The following is a 16,816-nucleotide window of genomic DNA, read 5'->3' on the forward strand; positions in this document are numbered from 1 at the left end:
ATGAACGGAAACTCATAAGTGCACCAAAGTGAATATTTTACATTAAGTTCTTGTACTTGAATAGTCTTCATGTTCCCTTCACCTTACACTTTTTAGGTCCCTTTACGATCGACTTGATTCCTTATTTGAATTTTTCCATTGAACCTTGGAGCTTATCTTGATTTCAAAGATGTTAATACACTAAACATGATTTATTATCATCAAAACGCAACAAACAATAAAATATATAAGGAATTGTTTTTCAATAGGTACAATGCAGGTACCAAATGATACTCCTTAACTTATAAATAAATCATATCCACTCGTGTAAGAAGATGGTAAAAGTAGTCACGTGAGTACAGGTGCACGTGCACGGTTATCCAATGCATGGTTATATTAAAAGATGGTAAAAATTGTTACAGGAATACTATTGGTACACATGGCTAATCCAATATATGATTTTAAAGGAGTGAATAAGCATGTGGCTATCCAATGAATGAACGATTTTTTAAAAGGATATTAAATTAAAAGGGTTATTAAAAACCCAAATTTTAAAATTTAATATTTGATTTTTTTTTTAACGTTTTTTTTTGACAAAAATACCCTATAAAATAATAGTTTCTTTTAAAATTAATATGTAAATATTTAAAATGATAAATAATATTTATATTCAAAATAAGTTATTTTTTAAGTAAAAAATATTGAAAGAGCTAAATTCACAAATTTATAAATTATTTTATTTTTTTAGATTCTCTTTGATAATAATTTTAAAAAATATTTTTAATTTTTAAAATAATTTTTAAAACTATATATATTTGACTAAAACTTAGAAAACAGTTTTTTAAATTTAAAAAATCATTTATGTTTTATGAAAAATCATTTGGTGAGTGATTTTTCTACAAAAAATAAAAAAATACCTCCATTAAAAAATACTTTAAATAGAAAATACGGGTCATCGAAGGCCGTCTTTTGAGAATTGCAAGAAACAAAATGAAGAAAGAGTTTTTGTTGGAAAATATAAGGAAAACTTTTCGCTGGAAAACGGTGTCGTTTCCAGCTAATGGTGGTTTCACTCCAGGACGATGTCGTTTCGAAGGAACTATATATCGCCGTATACTATGCAGCGCGTGATGTGCAAAGAAGAGTCAAGAGTGATGCCGACCGAGCTGGAAGAGTTAGTAGGTTTTCTCTCTGCTCCTTCTCCACAAGTAAGTTCATAATCTTAAATTTTGTTTGGTTGATTAGAATTGTTAGATTCCTATTTCTCTTTCACTTTCTTCTTATTTTCCGGCACCCAGACGGATTAGAAAGATTTAAATAATTTTTTATTCTGTTTATGTTTCTTAAATGGAAAAATTGCTGTAACAAAACCCTACTCATAAAAAATTCAGAGTTCTTTTTTCTTTTTTAGAGTTGAATTCGCATAAAATAGACTTAACTAAGTTATGGGATTCATCGGTTGAACTGAGGATTGAGAATAGCGGACTGTTGTGTAGTTATTTTCACAGAAATGTCTATTCAACGTGTTTTTTAATTTGACGAGTGAAGGTTGGGAACTTATATTTTAATATTGGAATATGTTTCCTTAGTTACTGGAATCCCATGCCCACCGCAGAGGCGACAACCATTTTATTTTTATTTTTTAGGAAATTGATGACACCATGATTCCATCAAGTGTGGACTTTTTGCTCAATGTCATCCCCTGAACTCTCAAAGGAAAAGTGAATGGACTCTTTCTTCTTGTATGTGTATATTGAGTGATTGAATTTGCTCAGTTTAGAATTGGAACCCTCTTAGGAAACCACATTCCACTCTCCCTGGGATTTTGATTCTTATCTTCTACATGGGATTTTGATTCATCCCATTCCCATCCTATTCCCGCATAGCAAATGCACCCGTAATGTGATTTATGCACAGGATTAATCTTTCAGGTTTCAATTATTGGTCAATGATTTTATCTTTCTCTTTCTAAGAAATGTAGAGGGAAATAAGGTATAGGCGTACTTGCTCAGTTTATAATTGTTTACCCATGTTACTTTATTCAATTTTTAGGACTCTATAGCTTTTAATTGGAAATTTTTATGTAAAAAACTCAGGTGAAGAAGGCAGCTGTGGATATTGTTCAGGGATTAACTGGGTCTGAGGATGGTTTACAGTCTCTTTGCAGCCACTCAGATGTTCTGATTCCATCATTATCTCGAGTTTTAAGTGAAAAAAAGGTGCTCTTTATCTCATGCCTTCATAAAAAACCAATATCATTTTTCTTTTCAGTGCTATATCTTGCAGGAGATTGGCAGGATAATGCATGTCAACAAGAAAATTGGATTTAAGAGATTCATGCTCTTCAAAGGGGACTTCCCTAATTTGAGTTTGTATTTCAATTAGGCTATGTGCCCCAGGCTACACTGATTAGATTGGAAGGATTTTAATGTGGAGTCTCACTTTGATGTTGAAAGTATAATGACTAATGCACATAAAGCACATAGAGATTGTTTTGAAGAGCATTGAGCAGGGTGATTTTTGTTTTGCTAGGATAACCTCTTGGATATTATTGCTCAACTGAATTGGTTTGACATTTCAGGAAGTTTCTGAACCCGCCGCAGAGGCTCTTATAAATCTGTCACAAAAGCCAGAGCAAGCAGCAAAGATGGTAGCTATGGGAATGATTAAAACAGCCATGGATATTTTATATAAGCAAGGGTCTGGTATTACCAGGTTGCTGGTTATGCTCCTAGTTAATCTCACCCAGTCTGATGATGGTATTGCATCCTTGCTTCAGGTGCTTTCCTATGGTTAATAGTATTGCCTCCAATGCTCTATGCAATCTTTTAGAAATCTCTTTTTCCTGCAAAGAAGGATTTGGAATCAAGGATGTGTTTTTCTTAATAGTAGTAGCATGGTTTAGTTCAGCTATGCCTTATCATGCGGAAATACTAATTACTTATATTGGGAAACGTTTCTCTTCATTAGACTGGAGATGAGAAGATTCAAGGACTCTATCTTATGAAGCTTGTGAGATCATTCTGTACATCCTCTACTGAAACAACTGGTGTGTTTGTCTTCTTTGTACTTTAGTTTTCTTTTATATGCAAATATGTTATGCCTACATAATTTTATACCCTTCTACTTTTCAATTTGAGTATCATTGATACTTCTTGACTTGAAGCTGATGTATTATTCCACAAGAAAAATCCAAGTGGTACTGTGATTACTGACCATGATCATCTCAGCCACTCATTTATCTGCAATGTGTCATAAAACCTGAAAGCCTATAAAAAATGTACAATAAATTTTGAAAAGCCTAGATCTTTTGACATGGATCATGAGCTTGATTGTCTAACAGGCTGAGAACACCCACTTTTGGTGATCCAAGATCACTTTTTTTTTTAAGGTTATCGACATTGAAGTTCAAAAAAGCATAAAGTTAGTTGTTTAAGAAATCCTAGTTTTGTATCTTGTGTTCATACTTCCATTAATTTTTAAGTGTCTTTTAATTTCATTTGAAAATATGTTCTCTTTTTATAATGTTCATTTCTTCATTATCATTTATAGAGTTCCCCATAACACACATACATGCATAAATGCACATGTGTGTTACGTATTTCCCTCTATGCATATATACATGCATATATATGTACCTCTGTGTGTGTGTGTATCTGTATTTCCCTGTATGCATACATACATGCACAAATATGCACCAGTGTATGTGCTTCTGTGTTATATTCTTTGTGGAATTTGGCTGGTTTGCACTTATATTCATATATTACCATACATGCATTCACAACCTCATGCAATGACAATTGACTTCAACTAAGTTTGTGCTGCCACTCTTCCATCCTGACATTTTCTTTCTTCCACACATCCTACAGATGATCCATTTGAACATGTTGGTTCCATACTTGTGAACATCTCAAAGAAAGACTCAGGAAGGAAAATGTTGTTGGATCCTAAGCGAGGGATGCTAAAGCAGATTGTTAGGCAGTTTGATTCAACAAATCCATTGCGAAAAAAGGGGGTATGCATTACAGATCTCCTCAACAGCTAAATTTTTTTCTAGAAGACCCTTGACAGTGTATGTTGTTCTCTTCAGTATGCATCTACAGCAGAAGTTCTTTTGGTTTTTGTTTGATAATAAAGTCAGGAACCAGGAAGTGAAGATCACTAGCTATGGGACTCTAATTGTACGCCTTTTTGGAACCCAGTATTGCATTTACATCTGAGTTTATGAGATAAATGTTATTGCTTGATTGATATTTGAATATCATTCAGCCAAACCCGTTTGATGAGGATGAATCTCCAAGATCTACATCAAGAAAGGGAATTAATATTAGTTAGAATTAAAGTAGGATTAATATTACTTGGAAATAAATTAGGATTAGTATTTGTTGAAGTTGAATTATTAGTAGCTAATTAGGTTATAAGACAATTAAAATTAGAGTCATAATAGACTATTAGAATTTTAGTAGAGTTTGGATTTCTTAGAGAAACCTATAAATAAGGTTAATTGATTTAAATCAAGGTATATATTGATTGATGATTAATAATAATATGTTTTCTTGCATACTTTGCAATTCTTAATAGTGATACTTCATTGATTTTCTTCAAGATGAGACTCCTAGAAGGCCTAAGTGCAACTCTAAGGTTCTATCGTATCTTCTCTTTTATCTTTTTTCTCTATATTTCATTTTATTTTATTTTGTTGTCATAAACTTTATCCCTTGCTCCTCTCCTTAGACCTTTGCCCACCTATTTGATTGTGGACAATTATCCTAGGGTTTTCCTATATCTATTTGATTGACGATATACTAGCATTTTCCAAACTCACATTGATTGCCAAGGGAGACTATGTACTATGATTATTGATGGAGGTAGTAGTTTCAACTTAGTTTCAAAGGAACTTGTTGAGAAACTTAATCTAAAGTCAAAAGAGTATCCAAATCCCTATCAAATAGCATGGGTAAATGACACATCTATTTTGGTGAATTCTCATTGTCTAGTGACATTTAATTTTAGTAATAATTTTGAGTTATTAGTATGTTGTTATGTTTTTCCAATAAAAGTTGCCCATATTGTGCTTGGAAGGCCATGGCTTTTTGATGAAAGGATCCAACATGATGGATATGAGAACACTTGCACACTTGTGTGCAATGGGTGTAAGAAGATCCTTCGTCCTAAAGGAAACTCCACACTTAAGCAATTAGAGGGAAAATTAACATCCTTGAAACCTGAAGAGCCATGAAATACTCCCATTAAGAAACAATTTTTAGTTGCTAGGAAGGACGAAGAAATGGTCAATGATGAATCTAGAATGCAAGAGGTGATGAAACTAATCCTAGAACAACTTGTAATAGAGCTAAATAAAAGTTGTTAAAGCTTTAAAAAAAACAATGTTTGACTTTTCAAGACCAAAACATTATCATGATTGGTGGCAAACATGAAGAATCCTATGATGATATAATAAGAATTGCAGAAATTTCTTTTGAATATAGGGAATTCAAGAAACTTGTTCTTTTGTAAGAAGAGTTTAGGAAGCAATTTGCCACAAACTTGTTGATGACATATAATTATTTTGAGAACTATCAACTTGTTTCACAATATTGGAAAATCTTTTGAAGTTTAGAACTTGTTTCGCATGAAATTGAACAAGTTCAAGAGATCTTGAGATCTTATCTTATCATGGTAAAGAGTTTTCTAAGAAAGAAAAGGTGGAAGACATTGCTTAAAATTTCAATTGACTGTGGAAAATCACTAAAACTCAAGGTCGAGGTTTTTTTTTCAAGATGGGGGGAATTGGTGAGGATGAATCTCCAAGATGTACATCAAGAAAGGGAACTAATATTAGTTGCAATTAAAGTATAATTAGTATTACTTAGAATTAAATTAGGATTAGTATTTATTGGAGTTAAATTAGGAGTAGTTAATTAGGTTATAAGACAATTAGAATTAGAGTCAAAATAAGTTATTAGAATTTTAGTAGATTTTGGATTTCTTAGAGAAGCCTATAAATAAGGTTAATTGATATAAACTAAGGTATATATTGATTGATGATTAATAATAATACATTTTCTTGCATACTTTGCAATTCTTAGTGGTGAGACTTTATTGATTTTCTTCTAGGTGAGACTCCTAAAAGGCCTTAGTATGACTCTAAGATTCTATCCCCTTCTTCTCCTTATCTTCTTTCTTTATATTCTATTTTATTTTATTTTGTTGCCACAAACTTTATCCCTTATTCCTCTACTTAAACCCTAAATGATAAAAACCCTTGCCCACCTATTTGATTGTAGGTAACCATCCTAGGGTTGTCCTACATCGCTATCTCTTGATGATACCATGAAATGATATCTAAAATAGTGGCTACTTTCTTGGTCCTATAAACCAGGCCATTTTGGGTCCATGTTGTTGCCTATAGCACCTTTAGTAGCCTTTAGTTCTTAAGATATTGTACAATTTTTGCCAGGTTGAGATTATTTGGAGATATTGCTTCACCGTTAAGTTTAATCCTGGTGTGTCAGAGATGAAAATTTTCTACTTTTTGTGAAAAAAGTTTTCACTTTCAATAAAAGAAAAAAGTTAGGTCTAATCCGTCTGTTATATAAAAGTTACGTCTAATCCATCTAATATATTCCAAAAAAATGAGATAAAGGGAATGTTTGGTTGCTCTGAGGGGTGCTGACTTCTGACACTATATGCTTTTGACACACTATGACTTGTTTATGATTGTTTTGAACATTGAAAGGACTTTGAACTAGGACTATTAGATTAGCAAAGCTGTTCCTGAACAGCTTGGGGTCTGCTGGTTGAGAAACCACTTAAACAATTGAAGAAGCCAAGCACAAGCTATGGCTGGCATCATAGACTCCCAGTAGCATAACCATTTTAACAAATTAGCCAAAAGAAATACTTCAAAAAGGTTATAAACAATATTAAGGAAATAGGTAGCATGAAGAATGAAGTAGTCATTTGGATTGTACTGTAATCACCAATTTGCAATGGTTAAGGTTGAAGTGTTGGATTCAAACATAGAATTGAATGGTTAGATTAGGCTAATTTACAAACTGTGTCAGGTTGTGAACAGGGATGAACTTGACCAAGCTTGAAAAGGCTAGTTAAGTTCGGGTAAAGCTTGAGCATTTGGGCTTGGTCCAGATTTTCAAATAAACAAGCTTGATAGCCAAATATGTAGCTTGACTTGACTTGGTTGTTTCCTGGTTTGAATTGCTTTATAGTTACTTCTGAATCTAATAATTCCTACAGCAGCAATTTTTTGTGGTGTGTTTGTTTGCTCACAGGTTTCTGGGATGATTCGCAACTGCTGTTTTGAAGCTGAGACTCAGCTAGAAAATTTGCTTTTGATATCGGAGTTTCTCTGGCCAACTTTGCTCTTGCCAGTCGCTGGCAGCAAGGTAATATTTTTTGCTTTTTTGACACTTTCAAGTGTTTGGCAAACTCTGTCTTTAGTTTGTTTGTGGCAAGGTTATTACGTTTGTCTTTTTAAAAAAAATGATAATAATAAATTTGTTCTACTACTCTTTTTTTTCTATTCAAATGTAAAATCACCACGGTTTACTTCATATCCAATAATGCTTGTTACTAATTACTTTTTCCCATATTATATTTCTTTTTCATGGTATAAGTTCCAAAGTTCAATTTGAAAGAAGGCCTCTATTAGTTGGATTTATTTTGAAACATGAAAGTTACCTGAAATCAGCATGCAATTATCATAACTGCATGCTTATGTACCATGGAGATACTGGCTCTCATCTAATCTTCAATGGATTAATAAACTTTTTTTCATAAATAGGCAATTTGTAATATTCAAGAAGTATGAGGAATCATTCTTGCAGAGATTATCTTCCACTAATGTTTTTGTTTAAACCTCATGAACAGCATTGCTGGAATGGTTGCCTAATACTTTCTACTATGTAGTTATGCACCTCAATATTAGAATTGCTGTCTAGGCTTTCTATGATCTACTTATGCAACTCTATTTGCTCTTACACTGCAGTTTGTTTCTTCTAGATTTCCAATTCTGTGGGTTAAGTTGGAAGTTTTATCATAGGTTTTGTCAACTTTATTCCATGTTTCTAAATGGAAAAACTTTTGGCTGATCCATGCCTTTCTTTGCTTGCTATCATTGAATATGGTTCTCTGTTTTTCCCCACATTTTTCTAATGCTTATGCTGTGGAATTTTCCCCTTGATCTGGTTATTTGTTCCCAGGTTTATAGTGAACATGACACATCAAAAATGCCACTTGAGCTTGGCAGTGCACTCTCCATTGAACGTGAACCTGTTGGTGATCCTGAAATTCGGGTTCAAGCACTGGAGTCTCTTTACTTGATCTCATTACAGGTCAAATTAATAACATATTCTTCTTCTTTTCCTCATATTGTACATATTAAATCCATAGCACATGTTTCATTGGCCATGAATGAATTCAAAAGTCATCCTTGACAAGAACTTGCCAAAGGGTCCTAAGGAAATTGTATATGCTTTCCAGAATCAAAAAAGATATCTCAAACATTTTGTCCCACTATAGCTGTTGCTACTTAAACCTGCCGTGTTGTAGGGGCTTTATATTTTAACAATCCAGTTACTTAGTCCAGCAAAGCAGATGTTACTAGGATAATGCATGTGTGAAGGATAGGTGACAAATGATATTTACTAATACTTAGTTTGAATATTTTAGACTCATGTATTGGACAACTTTTGGAAGCAAGCTTGGTTTTCTCACTATCTGTGTGTGAAAATATCAGCTAAAAACTATACTTTAGGCTTATTAGATAATTAGGCTGTATTGATGGTTTTGTACTTGGACCAATGTTAATGCCCTTGATGTCATGCATTCTTAAACGTCTAGGGGTCTGTTTCAACAAAAGATAATATTGGCTCAAGATGACCGTAGATGCTATTGGCTGAAGTGCATGTCAGTGCATTGTATTTATATTATATCATCACTGCTGAAAGAATTTTTCATGTTGAATTAAATAAGAGCAAATATAACAGTTGATATTCTAGAAAATGGCTTGGAATTGGGATTGTGGGAGGTTGAGGTTCCAGGTTTGAATCCTGGCAGGAAGAAATAAACAAAAAAAAAAGAGAGAGATGTGTTGCCTATAGATGGTGGGAAAAGTGGCTTCCAATAAAAAAATGCATTTCATTCATTTTGGAGGAATACAAAATATAGATTTCATTTTAATAAATGTTTATTATCCTTCAAATGCCTAGTAGTTGAAGTTTAGAAGAACTTTTTCATGCATCCAATTTGCTGTAGTGCCAAATGCATCCCAGATTTAAATATTTCTCCCTGTTAACCTGTGTATGGCTCCTTATAAGCGAAGCTAATTCTTCTGGATGAAAAGTAATGCATGTATGTTTTCATCTCCTTCCAGGAGGCAGGTCGAAGAGCCCTTTGGTCTGTCAATGGGCCTCGGATACTACAGGTGGGATATGAGGATGAAGAAGATCCAAAAGTAATGGAAGCATTCGAGCAAGTTGGATCCTTGGTACCCTCTTTAACCCCTCTCCCCCAAACCACCACCATACATGTGCATAAACAGTTCTTTAATTTGGTGTAGTACATTTGGGTACCTATTATGATATAGTAATTACCTGCCACCTCTCTTGTTTAACAGCTGGTTCATGGCAGCGGAACAGAGGAATTTTCCACTCAGACATCAAAATAACAATCTACTGCTGTGTTCATTAGATTGGTTTTACAAGTTCTCCAGATGAACTTAATGCAGGTTATGAAAAGCCATTAGAACACAAACTAAAGCTTCTGACCTCTTTTGGGGATGGAGATATCCAGTGTAGAACTTCCAGGTTTAATTTTCGAATCTGTCACTATGATTATTTAAAAAAAGTTGGTTTCAATATGTTATTTTGTAGTTGAGAAAAGAAATCAGTGTTGCGAATACGACATAAAGAATTTCCCCATGGACCCTTGGAGTTGTGTTATAGATTTTCTGGTTTGTTTAGAGCACTGATTGCCAAGGTTTGTGTTCCGATACCATTACTTTCCAAGTTCCAACATAATGAAGCTATGTGTTCGTCAATGGCTAGGCCTAGGAATGGAATATAAACTGAAAGTGGTGGAGTGCATTTCTGCCGGAACAGTCTACTGCTGAATTCCTCACGAAATGGAATTCTGAATGAAAATCCACTTTTGCACAGCCTACCGCCGTCCAAGATATGAATGAGTCATAGCTTTATAGTGCGGGCCAAGCTTAAGAATGGCAGAATGGTTTAAAGGGCATGGCCACCAATTGTATTACAGTATTCGGTTGACATTGATAAAAGAACAAGTGGTTGGAAGCCCTAAAAAAAAGGCAAAAGGGTTTTGAAATAAAATGTGTATCCAGAAGACGGTGCAGCAATTTAACGTGTGAATTTTTTTATTTTTTTATTTTTGGGCTTTTTGTGAAAAGAACTCTAGATTACCATATTTCTTTTTCCCTATGATATTTTAGTATATGATTTACTGAATATGTCACAACAACGTGACTAGTAGTTACATGATCTTTTTTGCCCGGAATTTAATAACGATGGTAAATGAAATATTAGGTTGTATTTAGTTCCTGAACAGCATCTCATTCAGATTTTTTGTAAAAAATAGGCAGTAAGTTTAATGGCACTCTTTTTCTTTTCTTTTCTTTTTTAACCACAAAGACACTTTGATGACAAAAGAAAGACGACCATGCCATGGTGCTTTTTTCTTGGATAGTGTCTACATAGATTTACTCTTTTAAAAAAGTTATACATAATTAAGTTAAATTATATATTATTGATTTAAAGAATTATACAATAATATTTTTTTTTGTAATTAATTTTTAATATTCTTTTAAAATTTAAGACACTTAGGAATTTAATCTGTGTTACAGATAAAAAGTTAGTAGAATATAATTATGATGTCACATATTAAATAATATATTTATAAGTTGTTCTTAATTTTGGACACGCATTTTAAAGTTATAAAAGTCTTTTGGTTTGGTTTGATTCAGAGCATAAAGGCGATTATTGTTATATTAACAATTCATTTAAAATGTTTTGAAAATTATAATGATTTAAATAACACCTTTTACTATTTAATATCTTCATATAAAATAAAATAAGAAATATACATTAAAAAAGAAAATGTTGAAAAAGTAATTATTTATTTATTTAAAAAAAAAAAAAACATGTGGCCTGTTTTTCGTTGAGCAGTCGTAGACTTGTAGTAGACTCTTTTACAGTTTGAGATTGGCGCCATTTGGGGCGCGCAAATTCGAAAAAACAACCCCTCCATTCACGTTCCCGCCACTTTGCCTGATATCATCTTCTCAACCCCTGAAAATGAAGAGATATCCACTCCTCTCTTCCTCTTCATCCAAGCCACCCAATTAGAGAAATGGATATCTCTGACATTGCGAAGAAGCTAGGTCTATCCGATTCCAAACACATCATCCGAAAAGCCGCCGAGCTCCGCCGCCTCTGCGACATCCAGTTCGATTCTTCTGTCATCGGAGTTGTCAGTTTTCCCAATCTTCATTCATTCATTCACATAAGATTTACACACAAAAAGAACAAAAAAAAAAAAAATAAAAATAAAATAAAACCACCAACGTTGAGTGCTAATGGAGAAATTTTCTCATTTTCTAGGGGGAGATCTGCAAGGCCATAATCTGCTTAGAAATCGCCGCTTCAAGGTAATTTCTATTCTATCAAAATCGCTTCTTGATTGATCCATACAGTCACAATTGTTTGGTTTATTGATTTCTGATGTTGGAATAGATGGGAAGAAGTCATTTTTGATCGCCCGAGCGCGATAAAATTGAGTGGCATGTCAGAGAAGGCATATAATCGATCGTTCAATGCAATGCAGAATGGTCTTGGTGTCAAGTAAGTTTTCGAATTTGTTTGTTTTTTCTTCCCTCTTTTGGCAATGACATTTCGAATCCGTGTGGATTGAGCCAGTTTTGTGGCTTTGTAGGACAAAGCTGGATATTAGAGAATTGGGGATTCGGTTTGGATGTGTTAGGCTCATTCCTTTCGTGCAGAAGGGTCTGTCACTGTAAGATCCATTTCCTTCTACACATTATGTAAATTTTGATTTCTATTGCTTGTATGCTGGTTGATTGTTCTTTAGAGAGAATGATATCTGCTACATGTTTGAAAAATTGCCTGTGTAGCACAAGTAAATAAGCTCTGATAATTTCTTTATGCTCCCTCTTCTCTGGCATTCATGTAAGTTATATTTTGAATCACTAGTACATGAGGTTATGAATTAAAATTAGTGGCATGAAAACAAAGGCTTTTGTTGAATGTGCGTGTTAATGCCAAAATTCTTATCATAAGATGTGTGATTTGATTGGGTGATGGTTCTAATGTCCAGCTATAAGGATCGATTTCTTGCATCATTGCCAGCTTCTCGGCGGACAAGTGCTGACTTCACTCGGCCAGTATTTACTGCTGTAGCATTCTACTTGTGTGCAAAAAGGCACAAGGTTCCCAACTAATCTCTCTATGAACATATATATATGTATTATCTGTTTGTCTATATGTTTCAGCGGAGATGTCATTAACTTACAGTAATTAATTTCCTTTTTTCCATGTCTTACAGCTGAAGATAGACAAGCTTAAGTTGATTGAGCTTTGTGGGACATCCGAATCTGAATTTTCCTCTGTAAGAGAATTTTGTAGTATGGATAATGCTTTAGTGCACCCAACAGTGGATAGGCATTGTCTCTTCAAGTGTTTTAATGCTAATATACAACTATCAACTGTAGGTTTCTACATCTATGAAGGACCTATGTCATGATGTCTTTGGGATCTCCAAGGAGAAAAAAGACCCCAAGGATGTGAAAGGGAACCGAGGTAGCAACTAACACTTGTTGGAATTTGCTTCTGAATCATTTTTGGAGCTATGATTTATGTTGAGAATGTTGTTCTATTCTTCATTGCTAGAATCTTTCCTTTACTTTGAGAATTTATTTCTAATTTCCTTCATTGGTGTGCAGAACTGTTGGATACATTACCTGGGAAAAGGAAACTTGATGATGGTGGTTATTCATCTGATGATGCACTGGAGGTACAAATACAAAAGCATATCTAATTGATGTTCTGTTCGTATATACTAAAAACAGTGATATTGTTTGTTTGCAAATCAGATAGGTATATGCACATTCAATCCCTGTTAGTTTCTATTGTATTGTGAATATATGCAGCATCACATTTGACATCAATTTTATCACTTACTGTTACAAACCAGGACCTGTTCCCTTGCTGATCTTTGAAATTCTTGTTCTGCATAATGATGGATGACATGGTTCCATAACCTTGATGTTGGTTTAACTTGGTCTTCTAATATGGAACTTAGCATTATCGATAGTGTTCACAATCTGTCCCATTTTTGCATTTTAGTTTGCAGGTTTTTACTTACTTCGATAGTTTACCCTAGCTGCTGGTTTAAATTGCATAGATACAAAAAGGGCACAAACTAAGTTAGGCAGAACTTGATTGGATAAGCTTTAACCACAATCAACTAAATTGTTACAACTTTTTGTTAACAATGGCTATAATTATGACTCTGAAAGAAGCTGCAAATCTATTTTTATTTATTTATTTTTTTATTTGTAGGAAATGTAATTCTTCATCAATGTGATTTGGATGTGTGCTTCCACAAATCAGTGTACCCATAAAATATTTAGGACATTCCAGTTGGTATGTGGTCTGAAATGCTCAACAACTTGCCAAAATATCCTTTCCCTTGATGCAAGAAATGCTTAGTCAAAGATCCATAAGAAGGTTTCTGTCATTTAAAATGATTATGTTCATTCATTAAATTATTAGTTCCTTGGCTTAAAATTATACATGTACTATGCATTTGTTTGGTTCTGCCATGAAAAATTTTAGTATGATGTTCAGAAATATTCTGTTCATCTTAATAAATAAAATTCCAGATCCCTATTACAGACTAGGTCTCTAACTATTGTCAGATGTTACTGTGACATTACATTTGCAGCTTTCAAGTTACAAGCGGCGTAAACAAAAGGATAAACTTGCTTATGAGGAATGGAAATCTTCTGTAACTGCAGCTAATAAGCAAAGCAAGGCCAAAGGTTTTGAGAGCAATCTTCTCTGTTTCATTTACTGCATTAATCCACATTATTTAGGTCATTGCAACTGATTATTGATATTTTGTTTACCTCTCCAGTTCCTAGTAGGCAAACTAAGCAAACTAAACTCGACTTTCAGAAGGAAGTTCCTGAGACCCAGAAGTTGGAGGCTATGTAAGAGGCAATGTATACCTTCTGTTAACAGTTTTTGTTGCTGCAAGTTGACATGAGAAGAGAAGGAATGATGAGGAAGTACCATGGTCGACATTATTACACTCCAAAATGATAACTTTGATGGGTTAATTTATTTTCATTTTTGCTAGTGCTCTAGCATACAGGAATTTTTTCTACATGTTAAAGAAATTAAAAAGATGCTGCAGGAATTGCTCTTCTTCAATTAGTGACATTGTACATAATGATTTAAAAAAAATCACAAAAATAAAATAAACTGCTTTATTATTTACATTATACCTGAATATCTTAATAAAGTTTGAAACAGGCTGGTAGATTGAGGTTGCCTGGGGAGATTGTAGCATTGCTTTCAGGCTTTCTCCCTTTTCTTTGCTAAATTCATTTGGAGAAAATTCAAGTGTTTATTTTAAGGGTGGGGTGGGGAAAACTTGTAGACTGTATCAAATATCAATAGATTTGGCCATGTGAAGGAAATGCTTGAAGATGAGATGCACCATCAACCGGAGTTGATAAACTGGTTCCCAATTATATGCTATGTAGAAAGTAAGGGATTAATTTCTTGTTCCAATGACATTACTATATCGGATGACCTGTTTTAACTTAGCTTTTAATCAGGATTTTGATAGAGTTAATACAAAAAAAAAAAAAAAAAAGTCTTGTGGCAATCAAATATAGGTCCTTTAATACATCAGATGGGATTTGCTTGGGAACATGTCTAAATAGTTTGGATTAATAGAGTAATTTGAAGAAGATGGATCATGAAATGTGTATATGCTGTATTCGTATTTTCTCTTTTCATTAAAATGTTAGGGTTTCTATGTTGTATTGATGTTTAATTGTAACTAACTTTTATTTCTTTTTATCCCTTAAAGTTTTCGGCTGCATATCTTATGATAATTCTTAATTCAGTGCCATGATCTGGAACTTGGTTCCCATGTAAATCTGGGGATTGTTCTAGCCGCTATGCTAACGATTCCTAATAAAGTTAAGTCGATCATAACCATTATATTAAAGATGCTTGTAAAAATAAAAAGAAAACTTCTAACTGGATTATATTAGAGATATTTGTATAAGAAAGCTTCCATTTAAAGAAATGGTTTTTGAGAACCATTTTTTAAAATTGTTATGTTTTATAAAATAGAAATCTGTTAAAACGTTTTTAATTTATTTTTTATATTTTTAAATATATTTTAAAAATTAATCTTATATATAGTTTTATTTTTTTAATAATGTTTTTAGAAATGAATTGATTATTGAATTGAAAAAGTTATTAGTTTATAGTTCATTGGTTAGATTCGTTGTTTAATAAATATGATTATTGGAAATTAAAAAATATATTAATAATTAAAAGTTTTTAAATACATTTCATCATTGAAATCGATAAATTAAATTATAAAAATGATAACATAAAGATTTATCAAATTATTAGTATTTTCAAATTAGAGATAAATCATAAACGCTTATATGTATTTTAGATTTAATGTATGTAAAGTTTTTGAATGCCTTCGGGTAATCATAGTATGATGGCTCATGTTTTATTTCATAATAAAGCTCCAAGGTTCAAATCCCATGCTCCGCTTGTGGCATTTTGTCCTCAGAAAAGGGCAAAACTAGATCCCACAATTGAATAGTCGAACCAAAAGCATCCTATGGGACTGAAACAGGTCCATTTCTCACTTTAGCGAACTTAACCCCCTTTTGTTTTGGATATTTCTTTTAATTTTTCCCCGTAGCCAAGGTTTGAAAAATCGTTTTTTTTTTAACTGAAATTTTGGCCAAAAATCAGTAATTGACTGTGGTCCAAACAATTTTGGCAGCAAAATGGTCAAATATTGGAAAAATCATCGATATATTGACGAAATTTCGGTGAAAAATCGGGCATGTGGGTAAAAAGTGGTCTAAAAAAATTGCTGAAAATCTACGAATTTTTGGATTTATCACCGATTTTTCCGGAAAAACTGCTTATTTTTTAAAAAGTTTTTTAATAAAAATAATATGTATTTATTTTTTAATTTATATTATATTTTAAATTTAGATTATTATTTTATTTTATATTATCCTTTTATTTTTAACTGCTTTTCATATTTATCTCATTAATCTTATTTTAATTGTTATCGCTTCACTCATAATTTATTATTTATCCTTTTAATTTTAAATGTTTTATTTTAAATATTAAAAATACAATTTTACTAAAAAATTGCTACAATATACAAAAATTAATGAAATCCTAATATTTTATAAATTAAAATTAATTTGATAAGATAAATTATTAATAATTTTAATTATTTAAATAAATTAATGTTAATAGAAAAAGTTGTCACCACATATTTGTAATAAAATTTTAGAAATTAAATCTCAAATAAAATATTCTATATAATTTAATTTAATTTTTTATTTAAAATGTAATAAAATATGTTTTAATAAAATTATTTTTAAATTTTTTAAAATAAATGAATATAAATATATTAAAAGAATTTAAACTATTTTTTTTTATAAAAAATTGATAAATATTATCTTTAATTGTATTTATGTTAATTATATTTACAA

General features: G+C 32.3%; 2 protein-coding genes across 2 annotated transcripts; both read left to right on the plus strand.

Annotated features, from left to right (window-relative positions):
* The first annotated feature begins 982 nt into the window (after nt 1-982).
* LOC100248279 (uncharacterized) lies at nt 983-9,961 on the plus strand. Its single transcript, XM_002275361.5, has 9 exons — nt 983-1,187; nt 2,076-2,198; nt 2,561-2,758; nt 2,950-3,028; nt 3,849-3,994; nt 7,272-7,385; nt 8,202-8,333; nt 9,374-9,487; nt 9,617-9,961. The coding sequence occupies exons 1-9, from the start codon at nt 1,062-1,064 to the stop codon at nt 9,665-9,667; spliced, it is 1,083 nt and encodes a 360-aa protein (XP_002275397.3). The 5' UTR covers nt 983-1,061; the 3' UTR covers nt 9,668-9,961.
* Nucleotides 9,962-11,168: 1,207 nt separating this feature from the next.
* Nucleotides 11,169-14,540, plus strand: LOC100248173 (origin of replication complex subunit 6). Its single transcript, XM_002270548.4, has 10 exons — nt 11,169-11,490; nt 11,622-11,668; nt 11,754-11,861; nt 11,953-12,033; nt 12,355-12,466; nt 12,583-12,645; nt 12,749-12,836; nt 12,980-13,050; nt 13,984-14,080; nt 14,176-14,540. Exons 1-10 carry the CDS (start codon nt 11,371-11,373, stop codon nt 14,253-14,255), a joined length of 867 nt encoding a protein of 288 aa, XP_002270584.1. The 5' UTR covers nt 11,169-11,370; the 3' UTR covers nt 14,256-14,540.
* The last annotated feature ends 2,276 nt before the right edge of the window (nt 14,541-16,816 follow it).

The sequence above is a fragment of the Vitis vinifera genome, chromosome 1 (assembly GCF_030704535.1).
Source record: "Vitis vinifera cultivar Pinot Noir 40024 chromosome 1, ASM3070453v1".
Taxonomy (NCBI): Eukaryota; Viridiplantae; Streptophyta; class Magnoliopsida; order Vitales; family Vitaceae; genus Vitis; species Vitis vinifera.